Raw genomic sequence first — 21,665 nt, forward strand, 5'->3', positions numbered from 1 at the left:
TCCATTTCTTCCAGATTGTCTAATTTGTTGACATATAGTTGCTCATAATATGTTCTTATGATTGTTTGTATTTCTTTGGTGTCGATTGTGATCTCTCCTCTTTCATTCATGATTTTATTTATTTGGGTCCTTTCTCTTTTCTTTTTGATAAGTCTGGCCAGGGGTTTATCAATCTTGTTAATTCTTTCCAAGAACCAGCTCCTAGTTTCATTGATCTGTTCTACTGTTCTTTTGGTTTCTATTTCATTGATTTCTACTCTGATCTTTATTATTTCTCTTCTCCTGCTGGGTTTAGGCTTTATTTGCTGTTCTCTCTCCAGCTCCTTTAGGTGTAGGGTTAGGTTTTGTATTTGAGACCTTTCTTGTTTCTTGAGAAAGGCTTGTATTGCTATATGCTTTCCTCTTAGGACCGCCTTTACTGCATCCCAAAGATTTTGAACAGTTGTGTTTTCATTTTCATTTGTTTCCATGAATTTTTTTAATTCTTCTTTAATTTCCTGGTTGACCCATTCATTCTTTAGTAGGATGCTCTTTAGCCTCCATGTATTTGAGTTCTTTCCGACTTTCCTCTTGTGATTGAGTTCTAGTTTCAAAGCATTGAGGTGTGAAAATATGCAGGGAATGATCCCAATCTTTTAGTACCAGTTGAGACCTGATTTGTGACCTAGGATGTGATCTATTCTGGAGAATGTTCTATGGGCACTAGAGAAGAATGTGTATTCTGTTGCTTTGGGATGGAATGTTCTGAATATATCTGTGAAGTCCATCTGGTCCAGTGTGTCATTTAAAGTCTTTATTTCCTTGTTGATCTTTTGCTTAGATGATCTGTTCATTTCAGTGAGGGTGTTGTTAAAGTCCCCTACTATTATTGTATTGTTGTCGATGTGTTTCTTTGCTTTTGTTATTAATTGGCTTATATAATTGGCTGCTCCCATGTTAGGGGCATAGATATTTACAGTTGTTAGATCTTCTTGTTGGATAGACCCTTTAAGTAGGATATAGTGTCCTTCCTCATCTATTATTATAGTCTTTGGTTTAAAATCTAATTTGTCTGATATAAGGATTGCCACCCCAGCTTTCTTTTGGTGTCCATTAGCATGGTAAATCGTTTTCCACCCCCTCATGTTCAATCTGGAGGTGTCTTTGGGTCTAAAATAAGTCACTTGCAGACAGCGTATTGATGGGTCTTGTTTTTTTTATCCAATCTCATACCCTGTGTCTTTTGATTGGGGCATTTAGCCCATTTACATTCAGGGTAACTATTGAAAGATATGAATTTAGTGCCGTTGTATTGCCTGTAAGGTGACTGTTACTGTATATTGTCTGTGTTCCTTTCTGGTCTATGTTACCTTTAGGCTCTCTCTTTGCTTAGAGGACCCCTTTCAATCTTTCTTGTAGGGCTGGTTTTGTGTTTGCAAATTCCTTTAGTTTTTGTTTGTCCTGGAAGCTTTTAATCTCTCCTTCTATTTTCAATGACAGCCTAGCTGGATATGGTATTCTTGGCTGCATATTTTTCTCATTTAGTGCTCTGAATATATCCTGCCAGTCCTTTCTGGCCTGCCAGGTCTCTGTGGATAGGTCTGTTGCCAGTCTAATGTTTCTACCATTGTAGGTTACAGATCTCTTGTCCTGAGCTGCTTTCAGGATTTTCTCTTTGTCTCTGAGACTTGTAAGTTTTACTATTAGATGTCGGGGTGTGACCTATTTTTATTGATTTTGAGCGGGGTTCTCTGTGCCTCCTGGAATTTTTTTTTTTTTAAGATTTTATTTATTTATTTGACAGAGAGAGACACAGCGAGAGAGGGAACACAAGCAGGGGGAGTGGGAGAGGGAGAAGCGGGCTTCCCGTGGAGCAGGGAGCTCGATGCGGGGCTCCATCCCAGGACCCTGGGATTCTGACCTGAGCCGAAAGCAGACGCTTAACGACTGAGCCACCCAGGCGCCCCTGCCTCCTGGATTTTGATGCCTGTTTCCTTCCCCAAATTAGGGAAGTTCTCTGCTATAATTTGCTCCGATATACCTTCTGCCCCTCTCTCTCTTTCTTCTTCTCCTGTGATCCCAATTATTCTAATATTGTTTCATCTTATGGTATCACTTATCTCTCGAATTCTGCCCTCATGATCCAGTAGTTGTTTATCTCTCTTTTTCTCAGCTTCTTTATTTTCCATCATTTGGTCTTCTATATCACTGATTATCTCTTCTGGCTCATTTATCCTAGCAGTTAGAGCCTCCATTTTTTTTTAATTTTTAAATATTTATTTATTTATTTATTCTTATGTTAATCCCCATACATTACATCATTAGTTTTAGATGAAGTGTTCCATGATTCATTGTTTGTGCATAACACCCAGTGCTCCATGCAGAATGTGCCCTCCTCAATACCCACCACCAGGCTAACCCATCCTCCTACCCCCCTCCCCTCTAGAACCCAGTTTGTTTTTCAGAGTCCATCGTCTCTCATGGTTCGTCTACCCCTCCGATTTCCCCCGCTTCATTCTTCCCCTCCCGCTACCTTCTTCTTCTTTTTTTTTTTCTTAACATATATTGCATTATTTGTTTCAGAGGTACAGATCTGAGATTCAACAGTCTTGCACAATTCACAGCGCTTACCAGAGCACATACCCTCCCCAGTTTATCACCCAGTCACCCCATCCCTCCCACCCCACCCCCCACTCCAACAACACTCAGTTTGTTTCCTGCAATTAAGAATTCCTCATATCAGTGAGATCATATGATACATGTCTTTCTCTGTTTGACTTATTTCACTCAACATAATACCCTTCAGTTCCATCCACGTCGTTGCAAATGAGAGCCTCCATTTTTTATTGCACCTCATTAATAGCCTTTTTGATTTTGACTTGGTTAGATTTTAGTTCTTTTATTTCTCCAGAAATGATTTCTCTAATATCTTCCATGCTTTTTTCAAGCCCAGCTAGTATCTTTAAAATTGTCATTCTGAACTCCAGTTCCGACATCTTACTAATGTCTGTATTGATTAGGTCCCTGGCAGTCAGTACTGCCTCTTGTTCTTTTTTTTGAGGTGATTTTTTTCCATCTTGTCATTTTGTCTAGAGGACAATAGATGAATGAGACAAAATGCTAACAGGGTAACAACGACCCCAGAAAAATATACACTAAACAAATCGGAAGAGACCTGAAACCAGGCGAAAAGAAAGGGAAAGAAAGAAAAAAGAAAAAGATAAAAGATAAAAAAAAAAGAATATGATTAAATATGATCAGGCTGGTGCATAGATCAGTGCCACACACTAGATTTTGGGCGTGTTTTGGTCTGTTAGAAGAAAGTGCCTCCCAAAGTTTTAATGAAAAAGGGTAAATATGATGAAGGGATGGAATATGACTATAAAGATGAAAATTATAAAAGAATTTAAAAAAGGTATTAATAAGAAAAGAAGTTGGTTGAAAAAAGAAAGAAGAGGAATTAAAAAGGGGGGGATAGAGAATGTGATCAGGCAGGAGACTAGAAAAGCCATACACTAGAGATTTAGGGCACATTTTGGTCTGTTAGAAGAAACTGTATCCCAAAATTTTAAAGAGAGAACAACTTATATATATATACCAAAAATAAGGTTAACTACTATGAAGGAATAGAATATGACTCTAAAAATGAAAAATAAAAAAGATTTTTAAAAATGGGATTGATAAGATGTTGGTTGAAAAAGGGAAAAAGTACAATTCAAAAAAGAAAAAGAAAACAAAGAAAATTTAAAAAATTAATTTTGAAAGACTAAAGAATCATGCTAAAAAAGCCATGGATTCTATGTGCTGTATGCCCCTAGCTCTGGAGTTCTGCCATTCTCATTGATTGGTAAACTTGGTCTTGGTGGGCTGTTCTTGCTGATCTTCTGGGGGAGGGGCCTATTGCCATGGGTCTCAAATGTCTTTGCCTAAGGCAGAATTGCCCTGTCCTTCCAGGGGCCAGGCTAAGTAATCTGCTTGGGTTTGGTCTGGGAGCTTTTGTTTCCTGCAAGCTTTTGTACAGCTTTGGAGGACGAGAGTGAAAATGGCGGCCTCCCAATCTCCGCCCTGAAGGAGCTGAGAACTTGGCGCCCCACTCCTCAGTACTCCCCCAGAGAAAAGCAGTCAATCACTCCTGTCTCCCCAGTCTCCGGCTGCACTCCGTGCTCACCCAGCCTGTGACCGAGCATTTCCATCTCTGGCACCTGACTCGGTGTGGAGTCTCCAAACCCAGCAGATCCCTGCGGTGCACTCCTGTGCTGCTCCTCCTGGTGGAGGAAGGGGAGTCTCCCCGGATCTGCCGCTTGTTGGGTCCCTGCTGGAAGAGCAGTGGCCTGACAGCTGTGGATCATGGTTTATGGCAACCCCGAGCTGAGAGCCTACTCCTTGGCTCTGTCTTTTCAGCTGGCTACCCGCTCCAATACCTGGGAGCTCTGCCACACTCAGGCACCCCCAGTCTTTCTGTGACCCCGAGGGTCCTGAGACCACACTGTCCCAGGGAGGGTTCCACCCCCCACTTAGCCACTGGAGTGATGTCCCTCAGCAGAGCCGACTTCTAAAAGTTCCGATTTTGTGCTCTGCTGCTCTATCACTTGCCAGTAGCGGCTGACAGAGGCTCCCTCCCCCCGCCATCTATCTTCCCAAATATCCCCTCAGATTCACTTCTTCACACGTCCTACCTTCCAGAAAGTGGTCGCTTTTCTGTTCAGAGAGTTGTTGCTATTCTTTTTTTCAATCTCCTGTTGAGTTTGTAGGTGTTCAGAATGGTTTGATCCCTATCTAGCTGAATTCCTGGGACCAGACGAAATTTAGGTCTCCTACTCCTCCGCCATCTTGCTCTTCCCCTAAATTTTGCTTACTTTAAATGCTTATATATTTCTCTCTAATCAGTGGATCAAAAGCATTGTAGGATTTAGAACCAAATTCAAATCAAACAAGCCAAAGTGGTTAGATGACACTAGATCGTGAGCTCCTCTAAGCTAAAACAAGTCATATTAAGATGTGTGGTGCACCATGCCTAATCGAAAACAGGATCTCAGGATTTGTTGAATAAAATGAATGACTTGTAAATGTTTTAAATACTTGAATAATTTCATGGAATTTTCCTTCTTGATATTTTATCTCCTTTTTCCCTTCTATGTTTTGTTTTTTTAACAGATAAGCCTTGTAAAGAAATTCTCAGGCCAAAACGAATGCTGCAAAAGAAAATAGCAGAGGAAGGTACTCTAAAATTTCATGTGGTTGTGAAAAGGTTATGATCCTATTATTCAAAAGCTGGAGAGAACTAATCATTGTCTAATTTCCCCTAATCCAAATAGAATGGATGAAAAGAAAGATATGTACAGATGTCCAGCTCACCTCTTTCAGAAAGATTAATCCAAATAAATCCAATACTTCATTTGCTATAACTTCAATCTGAAGAAAATAAGTATTATTTCTATCTCTAAAATCTAAAAGATTAACTTTTATTTGTTACAAATACTTCCTCTCTACAGACTTCATTTGGCAACTAAAATTATATTCTTCCATTTTATTCTTACAAAATCTGTGATTTGATTAACTTTGAAATGTACCTGGAAACCTATTTCTTCTATTTTATATATTTAACAGCGAATAGTATTTTGGATTATTCTTTAGGAAATCAATCTAATAGAAATTATTTTTAAACAATTATTTAAATAGAAATATGATCATTGACAATGTTAAAATAGGAAGAACCGACTTCCTAGAGATTTAGGTAATTGGAAGTCAGTCACCTGAGTTCAACTAATAATCACACTTCAAGTAATAATAATTCCTTCCCCCATCCATATATGAGTTATTTTAATGTTAACCTTTGTTCTAAGTTCTAATGAAATGAAAAAGGAAGACGCTGAGTAATTTGAGCACTTCTCATGAAGGATGATGCCACTAGTGATGGTCTACAAACCATGTCACATAAGAAAAGTTTTTAAAAACAGGATCTGTAGCTTCAAGAAGGAAACACTTGTATAGTGGTGATACCTATCTTCAAATATTTGAAGGCTTCTCAGTTAACTTATTTTACTCAAAGGGTGCTGAACCCCAGGTGCCCGTTTCAGAAGTTAGTATTTAGCTTAGTCACAAGAAGCTCTTTAACCATTTAGTGTGAATGAGAATGATCTACCTGGTGAGGCCACATTCTCCCCATGCCTAGAGCGGCTGGTCATTCACCTAGCAGTGGCTGTTGTGGGGCAGTAGAAACCAGGTACCCCTCGAGGTCCCTCCTGAGGCAGAGGTGTCATGACTCTGCATAATCAGAGACACTTGCATCATTACCATTTCAGTGGCTAAATACAAACATGCCATATTGAAGAAATGTTGCTATGATGGAGCCTTTCGTAACTATGATGAGACCTGTGAGAAGCGCGCTGCCCGGATTAAGGTAGGACCCAGATGCGTCAAGATTTTCAAGGACTGTTGTAACATCGCCAGCCAGCTCCGTTCTAAAGAGCATCATAAAAACATCCAGTTGGGAAGGCTGCGTAAGTTTGACATTTTCTATCAGAATTCTGCCCCGTTTGGGGAATCTTGGGTAATTCTGCGCTGCTAAGAAAGGGCAGTTTTCATGCTTTATTTACAGTTGAAATTAGAAAAGATGACTTGTAAATGCCCATCAGAAGGAAATCAGTTATCATTTTTGGCAATCAAAAGAGGTACATATAGTATAGAGCAGAGCACAGGAGCCCGTAGTCAAGACCCCAGGGCAAATTTAAAGCCAGCTCATTCTATAAACTTGAATAACTGTATATCCTCTCTGAGCCTTAGTCTCATTTTTCAAGCAAGAAGCTTGAGCTACATGATCTCCAGTATGCTTTTGAGTTCTAGAATTCTATGGTTCTGTGATATTACAATCATTAAAAATTTTGTTTATGCCTATACTGATCAAATATAGCCAAAGATTTCTAAACTTAGCACAAGGTTAAGTGTACTTACATAGAAGATGAAATCTTATTTCCGTTGCAACCATAAAATATGTTTTCAGAATTTATAGACCTCTCATTAATAGGTTTTCAAAATTTTTAGGACTTTCATTCATTTATGTACAGTCAAAACAAAATGAACAAAAGCAGAATGACAGCTCCTGTTTCAGAATCTGATCATTTGTCTTAACAGCATGTCTTTAAATATCGTCCATCTAAGTGGATATATTTCTGTAAACATAAATTTTTGTGGCCATTTATCCAAACTGTGTTATTATATATATTTAGGTTGTTTTCAGTTTTTTGCTTATTACAAGAAGCACTTTCACAAACATTCTAGTACATATATTTTTCACTGTCCTATTTTTCATCTGATTTGGCTTCCGCTGCATGGAACTGAGTCTCTGCTACTCCCTCCCTCCTCTCTGGTACTCTGCTCTGCCCCTCGTTCTAGAAAGCCTGGCCTCCCAAAACTCCCATAGGTGTTGCAACTCTGCAGGGGTCTGCATGGGTTTCTCTCCCTGCTCTGCAGCCTGCAAACTGCCTCCAGACAGTAAACCTGGACAATTCCAGGGTTCACCTAACCTGTCTCCGTTCTCTCAGGAATCATAGCCCTGGATCACTTATGCTGTAATGTCTGAAAACTGTTGTTTTATATAATGCAACTGTTTTTTTAATTTGTTTTTTTTTTTAATTTTTGTTTGTTTTTAGTGTGTATGTGTATGTTTAAGACAGAAGAGTAACCCCTATCAGTGCCTCTTGGACAGAAGCAGAAAATCTGTCCATTTTTATTAAGGGAATTATAAATAAATTTCCTTTATGTAAACCTCCCTTATTTTATAACATAAATGCAATTACTGTAATCATAAGAATGCAAATAACTTTATAGATTGATCAGAATCTTTTATCATCTCAGGAACACTAAGCATTTAGCAATTTAAGAAACAAGTCATTGAAGTTATTTTTATGCTTTATTTGCTTTGTCAGTACCAAGGCCTTGAAAGTTCTATTTTGAAATCACTAAACAAAATGTTTCATTGACCTTTTAGAAACTACTCAAGTTATAGATTAATGTCCATGTTTTAAAATTTGGCTCTAAGTAAAATTTGTGTTGTTTTTTCATAATCACACATACTCCCCCGCCCCCCACCCGCAGATATAAAGACCCTGTTACCAGTAACCAAGCCAGAAATAAGGAGCTATTTTCCAGAAAGCTGGTTATGGGAAGTTCATCATGTCTCCAGAAGGTATTATACTTCCTCAACATTCCTCTGAAAAATGTGGGAAAATGCAAATATTATAGCCAAAAATCTGGAAACTACCCAGTTCCCAATAGTTTATTTAAGAGTTAAGACAGTATTACCATTTGATCAAATTTTGTTTTATTTGCTTCACTTTTTTTTTTAATGTGTGCTTGCTCTAGTAACTAGTTCTAGGGCAAGATTAACTAACTCTTGGTGAGGAAGGGTGCTATTGCATTTAATTTCATTCTACCTCAGTAAGTCTATACTGAACACAAATGTGTGCTATATGCTATAGTAAGCAGCCATTTTCATCCTGAAATAGCTATACTGTAAAATAAATATTGATTAATAAGAAGAAAGGTTCTTTTCTTGTTATTCACCACATTTTTATGGAATGCCTACTCTGTCCCAGGCACTGAAAACAGTGATGAACAGTGCTGAGTCCCTGAGCATCACCCTTCCCTGGGGACTCAAAACATTGACTTCGAGGCGCAGTGTAAGCCCTGAGGCCCAAGCCCACCATCAGTCTTAAAATGGGTCTTCTCATCTCTACTCTTGTCCTCTCTAGTCCTTCCTCCACAGTGTTGTCCATTTCAGCTGGCATTGCCCCTTGGCTAGCACTTCCTCTGGTTAGCCTTCCCACCGCTCTCCTCAACCCTACCAGTGACTGGATTAATTAGCCCTCCCAACTAGCCCTGTTGCATTTAACATACACCTTTATAATGGCCTGTTTACCTGCCTGTCTTCCACATTCAAATGATACTTCCAGGACAAAGACTAAATTCAGATTACTGCTTTATATTCAGGACCTGGCATAGAGTCCAGCTTGTAGAGGCACTCAAATAAATGTGTTGAATCAATGCACACTGCCTCTGAACTTTTTTAAATGCTTTATTGGTACAGCTATTATAGCGAATTGCAATTTATTTCTTTAACTGCTTCTACTAGACTATAAACTACTTGAGAACAGCACTATATCTTGTAAGTGCTGTGTACTCAGTGCTGTGCCTGACACAAAGGTGGTGGACAATAGCTGTTTGTTGAATGAAATAAATAGATAGATAAGCTTAATCTTAATCAGAAATTTTTAGTTATGTTGACTTTGTTATGAGCCATGTTAAGATGCATGACTTTGCTGCCCTATTTTAGAACATACCGCACAATAAATATCATTTTGTATGTTTTGAATTTGTGGTGTTTCTAAGGCATCTTTCTGAATTTGAATTCTCTTCATACAAGTGAAATATTTAAAAACATGCAACATGTAGGAGAGTTAATGAATATATTTTTCTTGCTTGATTTTTCCTTAATACCTGATGTATTTTTGCTTTGTTGTGATTTTTTTCTTTCTTCTAAAGTAGTATGAAGCAAAAATTCTGTTAGTGAATGCTGGCAAGTTGGGCTAATCACTGTATTTGAATATTAACATTTTAACTTTCAGAAGCCAATTGCAATTTGTGCTACCTGATTCTCTAACTACCTGGGAAATTCAAGGTGTTGGCATTTCAGATAGTGGTAAGCGAACTTAAGTTATATACTCATTTCAGGAGTGATTTGATTAGCAAAATGTAGTTTTTTTGTCATAATCTATATAGTTCACCCAGGACTTAAGTGGTGTCATTTGTTAAATATCCTTCTTAATGTATTACAAAAAGACTTGGATATGCCCATATCTTTGACCATATTAATTTGTTCTTCTGCTCTTCTATTAGCCATCATTTTATCAATGCTGATGTCAAGTCCCCATTTTCCTTTATTTTTCTCAGTGACTGGGAGCTTGAGTAGAGTTAGAAACAAATGTATGACTTCTCTCCTGGGCGAATGCCCTTTTGTGGCGATTTAGTACAGATACTTTATTAATAACATCAGAGTTGGTTTTGTTTGTTTTCTAATTTTTATTTAAAATCTTGGTTTCCACAATAAAAATTTTATACCCATTAAATAGAGTCAATAATGAATATCTAAAAAGGGATTTGGTACTTAAGGTGATAAACATTCTCATGCCTTGGGTAGAATTAAATCTCTGTTAGACAAATGAAGCTTTCTATTAATACCAATTATTATGGAAATACAGATCAATGAGTAGAAAATTCAAGGACATGACAGTGCAGAGAAGAACATGTTATAATATTCCTTTTTCCCTGAAGCAAAGCAAATCTGAGACACAGTAGTACTAATAAGGCATTGTGGAATTCCCTAATATGCCTCTACTTTGCTTTCACTTTGGACTGAAGGTATATGTGTTGCTGATACTCTCAAGGCACAGGTGTTCAAAGATGTCTTCCTGGAAATGAATATACCATATTCTGTTGTACGAGGGGAACAGATCCAATTGAAAGGAACTGTTTACAACTATAGGACATTTGATATACGGGTAAGTAGGTATTTATTATATGTTCAAATAAATGGAAAAAAGGAAGAATTCTCTGATTTTATAAGAATTCTATTAATGGAATTATCACATACACAAAAAACAAAAATTCAACTCAATGAAGGGATGAAGAAAGGAGGAAGACTTACGAACAAATTTTCTTATAACTCCAATTTAAAGAAGAATACAAGGGGCACCTGGGTGGCTCAGTTAGTTAAGCATCAAAACTCCAACCATGGCTCGACAACTTGCCTTCTTTTTGTCAGCACATGACTAAAGAGAATTATACAATAGGGTGACGGATTTCACTTGAAAATAATAGTCACAAAACTTTATATGGGAACTCAACATGGTCCAAAAATCTAACTATATTTTTTGAAAAGCTCTAATTTCATTCTTAGAGATGAGTATTTCAGTGGTTTCCAAAAATTTTGCTTACATACTCTCTAAATTTTGAGGGGGAAACTATGTACCCCATTGGCACATTTTTAATTAGCATCTAGAATTTTTCATCATAACTATAATTTTGGGAATATTTAAATATTAATGTTTTTTCAATGAGATGGTTATAACAAACTTTAAATGTATACAGCAGAATCTAAACACCATAACATTCCATTTAAAAATGCCCAAATAAACTGTTATTAACAACAGATTAGATATCAATTCCTTTTTCTCTGTGAACACATATTCCCATTTCGCTCTCCTAATGTTATATATTTTATGCTTGAATGTTTTCTACTGAACACCTCATACTTTGATTCAACAAAAATATGTAGATATATTGAAATTGAAATGTTTTTGAATTCTCTAAGACTCTCAGTGTCAAGTAATTGCTTGTGGATTTAGTTAAAATTATGTAAGCATTTTGATACATATTGTCCTCAAGTTGTAAATTAATGTAAGGGAAACCGACCTGCCTACAATGCTGAATCTTTTACATCTCTTTGTCCTTTTGCTTTATTCATTAGGTCAGTGGCCAGCTATTGCCCATAGGCCCAAACTGACCTGCTGCATCTTGTGGCCTGTACTCTAAGAATGGTTTTTACATTTTTTTTTAAAGATTGAAGGAAAGAAGAAATTTTCATGGTGCATGAAAATTATATGAAATTCAAATTTCAGTGTCCACAAATAAAGTGTACTGCCACACTTACCTGTGTAGGTATCATCCATGGCAAAGTTGAGGAGTTGTTACACAAACCACTAAAGTGACGCTTTCATTGCTCAGAGTGCTGACGGTTGCAATAACACAGTTGTAACTCAACAGGCTTTTAAGTGACATGCGTCTCACTGCACTGCCACATTTTGTTTAATTTTTAAATTATCAGTGCATTTTCATTGTATCAAAATAAGAAACAAGAACATCTGTGGTATCTCAGGGTTAGTCCCTATTAATTCTTTCCTCAAGTATAGGTCACATTTTCTTATTTCTTCTTATCTAGTAATTTTGGATTGGACCTTGGACCTTATTAATGAAATGTTACAGTGACTCTGGGGTCGATCAAGTTCCTCTGAAGATCTTCCATTTTGGTTTGTGTGTTTTAGCAGGCAGTTGGCTGAGTTCAATCCCAAAACTCTGAAATCTCAGTTCTGTTCTATTAGCCTTGGTCTGGATGCGTGGAATCTGTGCTGTGTGTTGTTCAAGGGTTGGCCAGGTTTAAGCAAAGTTTATATGCTGAACTTGGAACACCTTTACATTTCAGCTCTGGTGGCTGTTTCGTATTCTGTCCCCTGGTTCTTCAAGCCAATAAGATGACAGGTTCTACCAGGGGTTTAGCACTCATCAAGGCACTACTGGGGCCTTCCCTCAGGTGAAAGGTGTAATCAACAGGAATCTCACCCAGTATCATTCTTTCCTTCCAGCTGCTGCCTTCCTTTCCACTCTCTAGTGCCTTTAGGTTGTGTGTGTGTGTGTGTGTGTGTGTGTAGTCGAGAGTTTATAGTTGTGTTTGCAGAATGGTTGTCCAACAGGATCTACTTGGCCATCACTAAAAGCAGAACTCCTGCTGTAGGCTTTTTAAATTGATATTCTATGTCTGAAAACTGAAGATACTCAGTTCTAAACATTCTTTTCTATTCCCAACTTACTAAGAATTTTTATAATGAATTTATGTGGAATTCTGTCAAACCACTCTTCTCCTTCCCCATCCTACCCCTGCTATCCTGGGGGAATGAATCATTGGCCTTGGGCAACCCAGTAGGCTTCTTTAACTCCTGTCCCACCCATGCAGGTTGTTGTGTTTCCCAGAAAGATAATTAAGAGCAAAAAAGAACATTCCATTTTTGAGAAATTCTTCAGATTAGTTGTTGAATATTGGCATTCTTTCTTGTTTACCTGCTTGATTTATTCTGTATCTTACAATTTTATGCTTTGGGATATAGTTCTTAATTCTATCAGTTCACTAGATTTTGAAGTGAAGATGAAAAATATTCACTGTTTCAACCAGAAGTAGGTAGGTACTATTATTATTATCCCCATTACAAAGATGACGAAATGAACAGTTAAAGAGGTCATGTGACCTGATATTGTCCTACGTAGGGGGCACAGCCAAGATTAGAACCTAGATCTTTCTGGAGCCCATGTTTGGTTGTAAAATGGGTCCAAGTGGGGAATTAATAAGCGACAAGATTAGAAAAATAGGGTGGGGACATATTGGGCAGGGCCTTGAATGCCAAGAGATGGCGTTCTCAGTCTTTCCTAAAATCATCATGTGTTGAGTACCAAAGGCTGAGCTAAAAGATACAAAGGGGAGTAAGACACATAAAGTGCCTCAGCCTGGGGTTTCCACTGCCTAAGGTACAAGCATGTAAAGAGACCATGCAACAAATGGTATGACGTGAACAAAGAACCTGAGTAGCTTCACACCTGATTTAGAAGGTTATAATCTAAGGAAGGTAAGACATTTCAGAGCCGGGGCTGAACTTGCCAGACATCCCTTCATGTTGCTAAACTCTACAGCAACTTGTGTATGTTTGAAAATCTAAAATGAGCTTTATCCTCTGCCTTATAATCGAAGGAATTCTTTATCACTGTAAAAATCTCAGGGAGAGTTTGTATCCAGACGAAGAAGGTCAGGGCATACTTTCCTTACCATAAAGTGTTTTAATATAACTGTTCACTGGTAATATTTCAGTTCTGTGTTAAAATGTCTGCTGTGGAAGCAATCTGTACATCAGGAAGCCCAGCCATTGACCACCAGGGCAGCAATCCCTCCAAATGTCTGTCCCAGAGAGTAGAAGGTTCCTCCAGTCATCTGGTGACCTTCACTGTGCTTCCCCTGGAAATTGGCCTCCACAACATCAACTTTTCACTGGAGACTTCAGTTGGAAAAGAAATCTTAGTAAAAACATTACGAGTGGTGGTAAGAAAGATACGCTTTTTTTCTGATTCTTTTTAAAAACACCTTTCTCATAGGTGAAGGTGAAGAGTATACTTAGCATGGTAAGTAGTGTATGGAACTGTCAAGTCACTATGTTGTACACCTGAAACTAACATAACACTGTGTATTGATTATAATGGAATTAAAATTTAAAAAAGGAAAGAAAGAGAAAGAACAATAACAAACACTTTTTTCATCCAGAAAAACAAGTTGTCAGCAGCTTATCATTAAGTAGATCAGAAAAAGAACACAGAGAAAAATAATATAAATGTAAATGTAACAAAATGCTAACATTTGAAGGAAACTGGGTAGAGGTTATCTCAGATTTATTTTTGTACTATTCTTATAACTTTTCTTTAAGTCTGACATTATGTTTTAAAAATTTAAATAAAACAATGGTACTTGCTTATTGTATATGTATATTGTATATGGAATAATGAAAAACCACAGAGAAGAAAATTAAAATCACCGATAACTCCCACACCCAAAGATATCCAACTGTGACAATTTGGTATATATATAGCCTTCCAAGTTTTTCCCCCTAACACATTCAAAAGGTGTGTCTTGAAATCGATGTGCCAGACATTAGGCAGGTACTGGATTTCCAACAATAGATAAGATACAGCCCATGCATTTACAGTTTAGAATTTATAGTCTAAAAAATGTCCCATTTACAAATGAGTAAACAGACTAAAAAAGGAAGAAAACTATCATTTATTAAGTACTATTTACCCACATAGGCCATTGAGTGTTTTCTTGTTATCTTACTAAGGTTAAGATTCTTGCCAAGAGGCACATGGCTAATTAATGACAGAACTGGGCCTTCTTAGGTCTTCATTCTCTGACCTCTGTTTTCAGCCATGAAATCACTTCAGTAGACATGTACTGACTTATTTTGTGTACGGCATGTCCTATGCATCCTTGCATGGTGGTTCCATGCACAGACTCTGGAGACAGGCTGCCTGGGTTTGAATCCTGGCTCCACCACTTCCTAGCAGTGTGACATTGGATAAGTTTCTTGATTTCTCTATGTGTTCTTTTCCTCATCTATCAAATGGGAGTAATAATAGTTTCTACTTCATAGAGTATTTTTTTAGGCTAAACGAGCTAATACATACAAAGCACTTAGATCAATTACCTGGCTTATAATAACTTCTATTTAAGTATTTGCTCTGGTTATTATGCAAGTAGCCAGAGAATCTTATTCTTGCATGTATGGATATAAATATTTACACATATTTTGCCTTTAAAAAAAAGAATTTTTCAATTAGAAAGTCTTCAAGTTGATCCAAGAATTCAGGTCACATAAATTTAATTATATTCTTGCGTCATTTGAATAGGCAGCTGAAATCCAGTGAACAAATTAAGGCTCCACTGAGGGAGTTAAATTTAATTATATTCTTGACAATGTTTTCTCCCTTTTTAGCCAGAAGGTGTCAAAAAGGAAAGTTATGCTGGTGTTACTCTGGACCCAAGGGGTATTTATGGTAGGCAAAATGGTTTTGTATTTGTACGTCTTCTTTTGCTCTAGAAATTAAAGTGTCTAGGTAACCTGAAACACTGTTTTTCAAAATGTCAATCGTCTGGAATAAGAAATATCCACTTCTTAGTTCATTGACATTCTTAATAGCATGTGTTGTATTGTAACCTGGATGGGTTTAGAACAAAGAAAAAGAATTCCATTAATTTTAAGTGCAAAGCATTGAAATAGTAATAATTGCATGACTTCTCTGCAATAGTAGTCATTTTCTATCCATCACAATAATAATTTATAATATTTTCTTATAGAACCATCAATCCCAAAGAACACCTAAGAAAAAGTCATTTCCATACTTCTTTAACATGCAGTATTTAAAAACACAATAATGCTGATTAGTCACTTAACTAACCCATTCCTCATTGTTCCTGCTTCCCTGCTTTTATCCTTCAATAAAGATATTCTGAATCTTCTCACAGTTAGAATTTTGCGAATATCCAAGCATTTAATCAAGGCCCATACATGTATATATGCGAAATTTAGAATGTGTTCAACTAACAATTCTTTTCAACAACAAAAAAAGATAGCCTGCCATAGTTCTTATTAAATGGTTAAAACTTACCTTATTATTGCATTGAATAATTTTTCTTTGTTTTTAGTGATATAGCAATGAGGAAAAAAGTTTACTTATAAATCAAGACCATCATACTCAGAGAGCCATTTCCTCTGGGCAAGCAAAGAATTCAGACCTTTACCTTTAAATCAGCTGAGTATCCTAAGTTAAGGATGACTTCAACAGAGTAACAGAAAAATCCATCCTAGATGCATATATCCAGATGCTCCCATTTTAAAAAATTTTATCTTCACACAGATCTTCTTCCAGCCCGTCTGTTGTGAAGGATCTGTGGGTAGAGATATTACAAGTTCTGAGGTTTGGGGCCTCATACAGTTACATCAAGCCTCAGAGCCACTGTGTCTTTTTTTTCTTCCCGTTTACCCTTGTGCCCCCTATACTGACATTACTTCAAACTGATTTCCAAAGTGGCCCTGTCTTGTACATCCCAGCGGTGGACATCAGGGCCACAAGATGGGAATGATCTTTTGTCTGGGAATAAGTCTCTCAATCAAAAATCTTGGTAAAAAAAATAGTAATATTAAAATCTATGCCTCTTTCCAATCTTGCCTTATGACTTTTCCCCTTATCGTTTTAGACAACTTAGATTTAGGCAGCTTTGTTACTTTCTAGAGGGCTAAATAGGGTAAAGATGACAATTAATTCTGTCCAGTGAGTTCGGAGAGTTTATTAAATACTTCCAATATTTATATGTCGGAATTGGTATACCAATACGATACTTTATAGAATTCCATTTTTTTTAAAAAAGATTTTATTTATCTGACAGAGAGAGACAGTGAGAGAGGGAACACAAGCAGGGGGAGCGGGAGAGGGAGAAGCAGGCTTCCCGCTGAGCAGGGAGCCCGATGCGGGGCTTGATCCCAGGACCCCGGGGATCATGACCTGAGCCGAAGGTGGACGCTTAACGACTGAGCCACCCAGGCGCCCCTAGAATTCCATTTTTTTTTTTTAAAAAGGCCAAAATACATTTGGAAAAGTAAATGGACAATAACCTCACTGGAAATTTGAAAAAAATATCCGTGAGGGAGAAGGAGGTATCAGAACAAATTGTAAAATAATAGGAATTAAAATAGTGTGGAATCAGCTTAAAATGAGGACTAAATGTGGAAACTCAATCCAAAGAGCCCTCTTGGTTCCTGCTTTCTCTCCCCCACAAGCCCTTTACCTCCAAATCTTTTCTTCTCTGGGCTGCAGGGAGTTCAGCTCCTCACCACCCCCACCCACTTCCTGGCACACCGAATGGTCTGGGCAGGCCCCTCGTGTTTTCTTCCCTCCCTTCATTCCTGAACCCTGCTCCTGTTTCCCTTCCTTCAAATGCACCCACTCAGATCCTACTCTACATCCTCCTCTCTTTCTTCAGTTTTTAAACTCAACATTCTGTTTTAAAGATACACTCACTGCTTCTCACATAGTGTTTCAGAGTATATTCCACCACAATTTTATTTATCCATCCTCTAGTGACAGATTCCCCACCACCGTGAGCAATGCTGCAGCGAACATCCTTATACGTCTCCCTTTACAAACCTGTGCAGCATGTATCTGGACTGTATATCCAGGAGTGGGACCGCGGTGGCAAAGGGCATACGTAGACTGAATATTATTTACTGCCGTCACACTGGTCTTCAGAACGGCTGTGTTAGTTACACATCCACCAGCACTGTGTGAGGGTTGTCATCTCTCGACATCCTCACCAACACTTGGTATTATTACTGGCCTCTCTAAAATGTGCCATTTATGAGAGGCTTGGGTGCCATCTCATTGTTTTAATTTGGATCCTTCTGATTACAAATGATTTTAAACATTTCTCCATATGAGCTTTCCGCTTGACGGGAGGCCTGCTTCTCCCTCTCCCACTCCCCCTGCTTGTGTTCCTGCTCGTGCTGTCTCTCTCTCTGTCAAATAAAACCTTAAAAAAAAAAAATTCTCCATATGCTTATTGGTCATTTGGGCTTCTCATCTGTGAATTGCCTATTCCTATCTTTTGCACTTTGTTCTATTTTTCCGTTTGGGTTTTCTTGTCTATTTCTTATTGATTTTTGTCTCTGGTGTACTCTCTTAAAAACATATTTATTTATTTGAGAATGAGAGAGCGCACGCGAATGAGAGGGAAAAGGGGCAGCGGGAGAGGGAGAGAATGTCCAGCAGACTCCCTGCTGAGCACAGAGTCCGGCGGCAGCAGGGCTCAATCTCATGACCCTGAGATCATGACCTGAGCAGAAATCAAGAGTCAGACACTTAACTGACTGAGCCACTGAGGCGCCCCTCTGGTGTACTTTTTTTGAGCAATAATGAACCCTAGTGGGTTTTGAACAGGAGTCCTTTATTCTGATATAGTCAAATTCATTATAACTTTACTTTATAGCTATTGTATATTTTGGGGGTAATCTTTAAGAAGTCTTTCCCTGCTCTTAGTTCACAGAGATATTGTATATTTTATCCTATTGGTTTTACAGATTTGACTTCTAAATGATTTAATCTCTCTGGTGTCTACCTCTATATGTGATGTCTTGATGAGTCTTTTTATTTTTTATTTTTTTAAGATTTTATTTATTTATTTGTCAGAGAGAGAGTGAGCACAAGCAGGGGGAGTGGCAGGCAGCAGGAGAAGCAGGCTCCCCGCTGAGCAGGGAGTCTGATGAGGGACTAGATCCCAGGACCCTGGGATCATGACCTGAGCCGAAGGCAGATGCTTAACTGACTGAGCCACCCAAGCGTTCCTTGATGTATCTTTTGTCATGATTTCTGACAAGGAGTAATATTGACTTCTCTTAGTTTTAGTTTTCTCTTCTGTACCTTTTCAATCTGCTAGTAGAGTTGCTAATAAGAATTGAAATAGTCAAGGGCAGGTATCAATGGAAAAACTAGTGGAGGATCAAATTTAGATAATTTCAGACAACCGACTATTATTAAGTACAATGTACTGAGCATGAACTGTTTCCAGGCTCTTTGTCTATATTATTTTCACCCTTATAAAAATCCTTTGAGGAAAATATTATTACCTCTATTGATCTGACGAGCACATCAAGGCATAGAAAGGTGAAGTCTCGTACCCAGTGTCACATATAGAGTGAGCTCCTTCTGAACTCCATGCTTTCACCCACACCACAAACCTCTTATATGTCTTCACTGAATTTTATTTTAATATTATATCCTCAGCATTTATTAAAAGTTAATGAAGAAAGAAGTCACCTGAGGAACATTCTGTCTCTTCTGCAAAGCCATGTGGCTTGCCCATTAAATGGCAAAACGTCACTATTTTCTTTTAGCATCTGCCCTATGCCAAGGACCATGCTAAATGCTGGGACTACAGCTTCCAATAAGAGATGGTTCCTGCCCTCAGAGCTTTCCTGGCAGGACAATGGGCGGTGGGGTCTCTGTGTGGTGACTGCTGTGGGTCTGCAGTAAAACTTCTGAGCTCAGATCCAAGCTTCATCTGTGCCCGCTCTGTGACCTGGAGCAGCTTGCTCTCTAAACCTCAGTTTTCCCATCTACAAAATAAAAATAACAATAGACCTAGCAAACAGAGTTGTTGTAAGATCCAGTATAACAATGCATTTAAAAGCTTAGCAGAGTGCTTAGTGTTCTATCAATAGAATGATAAAGAACATTTTTATGAAATAAACCAATGATTAAAGTAGAAAAATGCTCTGATACAAGTACACTAAAATTCTGTTATTGCACATAGAGAAAATGGGTCTAAGTTAGATTGAGAGAAAGTGAAAAGAATTTCAGGGCATGCTTCACAGTGGAGCTAATCTTCACATATCCTTGACTAAGGAATTACATTAGTTATTTTTAGCTTTCAGTTCCGAGAATAATTTTCTCTCTTTGGACAAAACGGCATGCTCCCTTTTTCTGGTAGATAAAATTTATATAACCTATTTATTTCCTATCTATCTTGTAATGACCAGGAAGCTTACAGTTAAATTTAATGCTCTAAAGAGATTATATAAGCCTAGGGTTTGATAAAAATCCTTGAGGGCGCCTGGGTGGCTCAGTTGGTTGAGCGACTGCCTTCGGCTCAGGTCATGATCCTGGAGTCCCAGGATCGAGTCCCACATCGGGCTCCCTGCTCAGCAGGGAGTCTGCTTCTCCCTCTGACTCTCCTCCCTCTCCTGCTCTCTGTCACTCATTCTCTCTCTCTCAAATAAATAAATAAAATCTTTAAAAAAAAATCCTTGATTATTTTTAACTTCCTTTTTAAATTTTAATATAGTTATTATAAAAGGGCCTTTTATTTTAAAACAATTATTTGGAAGCTAGTATATTATAAATAACCTGCAACTGGTGTTCCTTCAAGAATTCTGTGTAAATCTGTAAGATACCACCTCACACTGGTCAGAATGGCTAAAATTAACAAGACAGGAAACGACAGATGGTGGCGAGGATGCAGAGAAAGGGGAACCCTCTTACACTGTTGGTGGGAATGCAAGCTGGTGCAGCCACTCTGGAAAACAGTATGGAGGTTCCTCAAGAAGTTGAAAATAGAGCTACTCTATGACCCAGCAATTGCACTACTAGGGATTTACTCCAAAGATACAAATGTAGGGATCTGAAGGGGTACCTGCACCCCAATGTTTATAGTAGCCATGTCCACAATAGCCAAACTATGGAAAGAGCCCAGATGTCCATTGACAGATGAGTGGATAAAGAAGATGTGGTATATATATATATATACACAATGGAATATCACTCAGCCATCAAGAAAATGAAATCTTGCCATTTGCAGCGTGGATGGAACTAGAGGGTATTATGCTAAGCGAAATAAATCAATCAGAGAAAGATAATTATCATAAGATCTCACTCATATGTGGAATTAAAAAAAAAAACAGAGGAGCATAGGGAAAGGGATAGAAAAATAAAAAAGATGAAATCAGAGAGGGAGACAAACCGTAAGAGACTCTTAATCATAGGAAACAAACTGAGTGTTGCTGGAGGGGAAGGAGTGGGGTGATGGGGTAACGGGGTAATGGACATTAAGGAGGGCACGGGATGTAATGAGCACTGGGTTTTATATAAGACTGATGAATCACTGACCTCTACCTCTGAAACTAATAATAACAATATATGTTAATTAGTAGAATTTAAATTTTAAAAAAGAATTCTGTGTAAATCTAATAATTTTTTTAAATTTCAGGTGTCATTAGTAGACGAAAGGAGTTCCCATACAGGGTACCATTAGATTTGGTCCCCAAAACAAAAGTCAAAAGGATTGTGAGTGTAAAAGGTAAGGTGACAAATGCCATTTTTATTTTTCATTTCACTTTATGCTTCAAACAGCAATCAAATATCCTCATGATTATTCTGTTTTTCCTCTTCTCTACTCAGTAGCATATACAAATCCACCTCTGGGAGAACCCTGCTCCTTCTTCCACCTTCAAATCCCCAACCGCTTTTCTCACTGTTTTCTTCCATTGGCCTGATTTAAATGGAGATTCATTCTCCCATGATGAAGGATGGGGGCTATCATTGACGCAAAGACTTCTCTAAAACTTTCCATGATCTTAGTGACCACTCTTGCTCCAGAGGCTTTATTACCCACCAGAGTTGCACTGCTCTGCTGAAATATCAGTCCCAGAGGGGTTCTCTCCCCTCTGGTACATTTGCAGAAGTGGCAGCTTTGGTGGGTTTCCTCTGGTCTC

General features: G+C 38.0%; 1 protein-coding gene across 1 annotated transcript in view; it reads left to right on the forward strand.

Annotated features, from left to right (window-relative positions):
- The window catches only part of C5 (complement C5), a 92,114-nt gene that overhangs the window by 35,965 nt on the left and 34,484 nt on the right, over window positions 1-21,665 (forward strand). The window contains exons 16-23 of the mRNA XM_035015921.1: window positions 5,134-5,196; window positions 6,282-6,479; window positions 8,074-8,164; window positions 9,603-9,676; window positions 10,396-10,535; window positions 13,667-13,894; window positions 15,339-15,399; window positions 21,161-21,250. Of these exons, the coding sequence (XP_034871812.1) occupies window positions 5,134-5,196; window positions 6,282-6,479; window positions 8,074-8,164; window positions 9,603-9,676; window positions 10,396-10,535; window positions 13,667-13,894; window positions 15,339-15,399; window positions 21,161-21,250 (945 nt within the window). The remainder of the gene's footprint in view (window positions 1-5,133; window positions 5,197-6,281; window positions 6,480-8,073; window positions 8,165-9,602; window positions 9,677-10,395; window positions 10,536-13,666; window positions 13,895-15,338; window positions 15,400-21,160; window positions 21,251-21,665) is intronic.

This window comes from Mirounga leonina, unplaced genomic scaffold (genome assembly GCF_011800145.1).
Source record: "Mirounga leonina isolate KUSES-001 unplaced genomic scaffold, KU_Mleo_1.0 Mir_170, whole genome shotgun sequence".
NCBI classification, from domain to species: Eukaryota; Metazoa; Chordata; class Mammalia; order Carnivora; family Phocidae; genus Mirounga; species Mirounga leonina.